Genomic DNA, 4,053 nt, shown 5'->3' on the forward strand with positions numbered 1-4,053 from the left:
AAGATTCAACAATTTATTAGTAAAACATCACACTACCAGCTACCTTCCGCATATTACATTGATGGGGCAAAGAAAAATAGTTACGGAACGGAATTGATCACTGTACGAGTTTGTAGTGTAGAATATCAGCAGTTTACCTTCCATTTTATTGGTTCAGTAAATCGTTCATGCAACATCTATTGCATTTCTAGACCATGCATGTAATGGGACTTCAAATATCAAAGTGGCATAGAATTAACCTATTACAACCTTTGTGTTTTGATATGACCAACCAACTATTCAATTTCAAGCGCCACTGATGAGTTTTAGATAAAACAACAATTTACAATTAAACGCCTTCTACATGTACCTTTGATTTCTGGTTTTATCTTGCTTTATGCCTATACAAAATGTTTGATGAATAAAAATACAACACTTTTCATGCAAATCCATATATAGCGATACAATATGACAGAAGTATATGGATGACAAAATGGAATTTTACAAGTGCAAGAAAAAAAGACGACATGACAATAAAGCGGAAGACCTCAAATGGAAAAACGTAGGAATTCAAGGTTTCAGAAAAACTGAAATATTGTAACAACAAAAAACAGAATAAAAAAGAATTTTTAAAAATTTTAATAGCGAGTAACTCGTTATTATTAAAATGCGTCAAATATAATAACAATGTATAAAATGTATAACAAAATTAGCACTTTGTTCCAGCATCAAATATATAATATGAAATTATCACGTATAAAATTGGAAGACAAACATTTAACAATACAAAATTCAACAATGTTTTGATCGACCAAACGTCTACCATGGTCGCCACACTTTTTCTGAATACATGTTCGTGTTAACAGATCCGCAGTGAATCGGATGATTATGATTAAAGTCCAATGCCTTTGGTGTATTCGTATGAACATACTGGATATTTTTGTTAGAGTCTTGATAACTAAAGTTCTCTTTATTGCGAAGAGTTGTCGGTGATGATATGACTTTGACGGTTTCCTGTGGCACTTGTAATGAAAAGACAGGAACTGTTGTCTGCGTTGTACTTTCATTGTCATTTAATTGTCCAACATATAAGGCAACTGGACCGTTTAATCCATTTCCTGGAATTATTTGAAAAGCACCGGAAATCTGAGTTTTAGTGTCTCTAGTAGGTGACAACTGAATAAATCGCTGAGGTTGATTGATTGTCTGTGATTGGTTGATTGATTGACTGATCACTTGCGATTGGTTCATAGATTGCGAATTAAGACCATTTACTCGGACTGTCGTCTGCTGTTGAGATAGATGCACATGCTGCTGTTGTGGAATGTTAATAGGCTGAGGCTGCGTCTGGGCAGTCTGTGTCGTAGCGTTGACAGTTTGTGAACATGATGAGAGATGATTAACTAATCGGCTTCGGACGTCGTCGTTGACATTTTGCACGCTCCCTAAGTATCTCATAACCTCATTTGTACACTCATTAAATCCTGATCGATATTTGGTAATCACAGTTGGGTCGCTCGCCAGAGCACTGGACATCTGTTGTCTTTGCATTGATCGTAGATGCTTCACTGTCATTTCTAAAATGTCAGCCTTTTCAAGCTTTGAATACTGTGAGCTCTGAAATTATAAAATTAAGTCTTATTAAACAACATGTACTTTATATAAAAACTAGTGGCTCTATATATTTTTTAACGAACTCGACAGGGGATTTTATAATTTTGCAACATCATCCGGGCTGTTGACCGTCTGGTCAAATATAATCTTGTATTTAGGTTCGATTAAAACCCAATACTTGTGATAAAATCAATATCTCATAAAATCTCGTCGTTGATCCATAGTATCAACTTGCTACAGTAACAGTAGGCGCGTGACTGTATATTGTTAATATATCCAATTAAACCTAGCCCTACAACTTATCAATCAGGTCCAATATTTTAAAATCTATAAACATTCCAGGGTCCGATTTAAACTATTGATTTAATCAGAATGATACTGCACATTCACACCCCACCACAAAGTTAAAAATAATTAACAATAGTTAGTAAATATTTATTAAACTTAAGAGTCAAAAGAAGGATAAGTCTTATCGTCCTCGAATAACCTCTGAAGAATACGTCCATGCTACAGATAAATGTACATACAGAGAAATTAATAATGTTAACGGTACTTATTGTATTGCACCAGATACGTATTTTGACAATTAATGTCTTTTCTGTGATGCTCGAGTTAAAAAAAAAACGAAATTCCAAAACCTTATACAATACATAGAGAAATAAATTATCGATGTTCTTTTGATGCAACTGCAGCAGAACAAAGAATATAAGTAAATACTTACATCTTTTCTCATAGCTTCCAAGACCAATGTTTTCAGTTGTTGTAAACAACTGTTGATTCTAGCACGTCTTCTCTTTTCCATTATTGGTTTATTAGTCTGAAAAAAGGAAGGAAGAAATAAGTAAACAAACATATATTAGAAAAGAAATATAATGCATGTATATAATTTCAATTTTCTTTTCAACACTGTTATTTATTAAATTTTTTTTATTCTAACGCGTATAAAGTATAAGATATGTGTTACCTTATACTTTTCTTATTGACATTTTCTTTCATTCAAATTATTTAATTTACAAGTTCAGTTTTATATCTAATTTTGGTGTAAAAAATATTAAAAAATATGTGTTTACCTTTCTTATTGACATTTTCTTGTCTTTTTCGTTTGGAATATCCGGTGAAGTAACAGACATTTTGTTTTCAATTTCCAGTTTTCAGTAAAATAAGTCCTATCAAGAGTGGGTTTGAAAAATAATTGTCACAATTTAAGTTTACACGGTATTTATATGACAGGCCACATGTTTCAATCTTCTGTGATGGCATTTCAACGGACTTTCTCACGGATAGAATCCATTACTGTAAGCCAATCAAAAGACAGAATTGCTAAGGTTAAAGTTAACGGTCTCGTGCCTAGTGGAATTTCATTGGTTAGCGACAGGTGGTTTTAAAAAAGTGATGTATCGGCATGTCAATCATTACAAGGATAAATAACTCCACGTGCCATTATGACTATCTGGCAGTAGTGCAAAAGTGTGGGAAAACCACGCCTTCCAGGTACGAACGTCTGTTAAGTGAAGGTATGTAAACACGACTCGTTGATAAACGACCATGATTAAACAAAGAGTTTATATACGTCTCGCGACTACGTTATCGGTAAACTAACCGTGTGCCCGTTGGAATGTGAACTATTGTATCAGAACGTGGGAAAATGCCTTTAGTGGTTGGAAAGAAAACTTTATCTGATAAAGTGATTTAAAAAGTGATCGTCAACAAAAACTATCAATACACCAGATATTAACATCTGCTTCCGGAAATATAGGATCAAACTTGTTTTTCTTACAGTGTATTTTACAGTTAGATAATTTTATAAACAGTTAGAAAGTACACGAACGGACACGCTGTAGAAATACATCTGCCATTTATAATTTTTTATTATAATTATGTGTACATGTAGAAACATAGTTAAATATTTATATTTTCACGTTTTTGTTGTATTGCTCGTGAAACGACACAAAACTCATAAAGTTACCAGGTTTATGATTTTGTACTAAATACCCACCTTTTGGCTGCTTAGGCAGTAAAGAATAAGTCGAAGAGCATTGGAAACCCGAAATTCCAATAGACGATACTACTACGTTAATTTCAGTGTAATGACTTTAATGGACATCAGACAACTAGGATGATCTGTTATATTCTAATGAAGATAAAACATAAAAAATACACATACATGTACAAATGTATACTTCATATTTCAATACCATATATTTATATGTATCTTTGAAAAAAAAATTAATTCCTGTACAGAAAATATATAACAAATAAAATAAAATGCTAGAAACGTTTAAAATTGCGGTATTGACCAGTGCTTTCAGGGGCGGATCCCACCATTTTAAAAGGGGTCCTAACCCAGGACAAAAGAGGGGGTTCCAACTACATGTCCCCACTGAAATGCATTGATCGTCAAAAACGGGGAGGTTCAACCGCCCGGATCCCCCCGGGATCCGCCACTGGCTTTCGTATTGA

At 33.6% G+C, this 4,053-nt stretch overlaps 1 protein-coding gene across 1 annotated transcript; it reads right to left on the bottom strand.

Moving 5' to 3' along the window:
* Positions 1-602: 602 nt before the first annotated feature.
* Positions 603-2,843, bottom strand: LOC143057718 (uncharacterized). The gene is made up of 3 exons (XM_076231088.1): positions 2,664-2,843; positions 2,315-2,410; positions 603-1,596 (listed from the first exon to the last, which is right to left on the bottom strand). Exons 1-3 carry the CDS (start codon positions 2,721-2,723, stop codon positions 799-801), a joined length of 954 nt encoding a protein of 317 aa, XP_076087203.1. The 5' UTR covers positions 2,724-2,843; the 3' UTR covers positions 603-798.
* Positions 2,844-4,053: the final 1,210 nt, after the last annotated feature.

This window comes from Mytilus galloprovincialis, chromosome 13 (genome assembly GCF_965363235.1).
Source record: "Mytilus galloprovincialis chromosome 13, xbMytGall1.hap1.1, whole genome shotgun sequence".
NCBI classification, from domain to species: Eukaryota; Metazoa; Mollusca; class Bivalvia; order Mytilida; family Mytilidae; genus Mytilus; species Mytilus galloprovincialis.

What these genes read in the sequence shown, in the direction of transcription:
- LOC143057718 (XM_076231088.1), bottom strand. Translation starts at nt 2,723, where the DNA reads ATGTCTGTTACTTCACCGGATATTCCAAACGAAAAAGACAAGAAAATG. An exon ending in AGAAAATGTCAATAAGAAAG is followed by an intron (nt 2,411 to 2,663) that starts GTAAACACATAT and finishes TCCTTTTTTCAG; the next exon opens with ACTAATAAACCAATAATGGA. An exon ending in TGGAAGCTATGAGAAAAGAT is followed by an intron (nt 1,597 to 2,314) that starts GTAAGTATTTAC and finishes TTATAATTTCAG; the next exon opens with AGCTCACAGTATTCAAAGCT.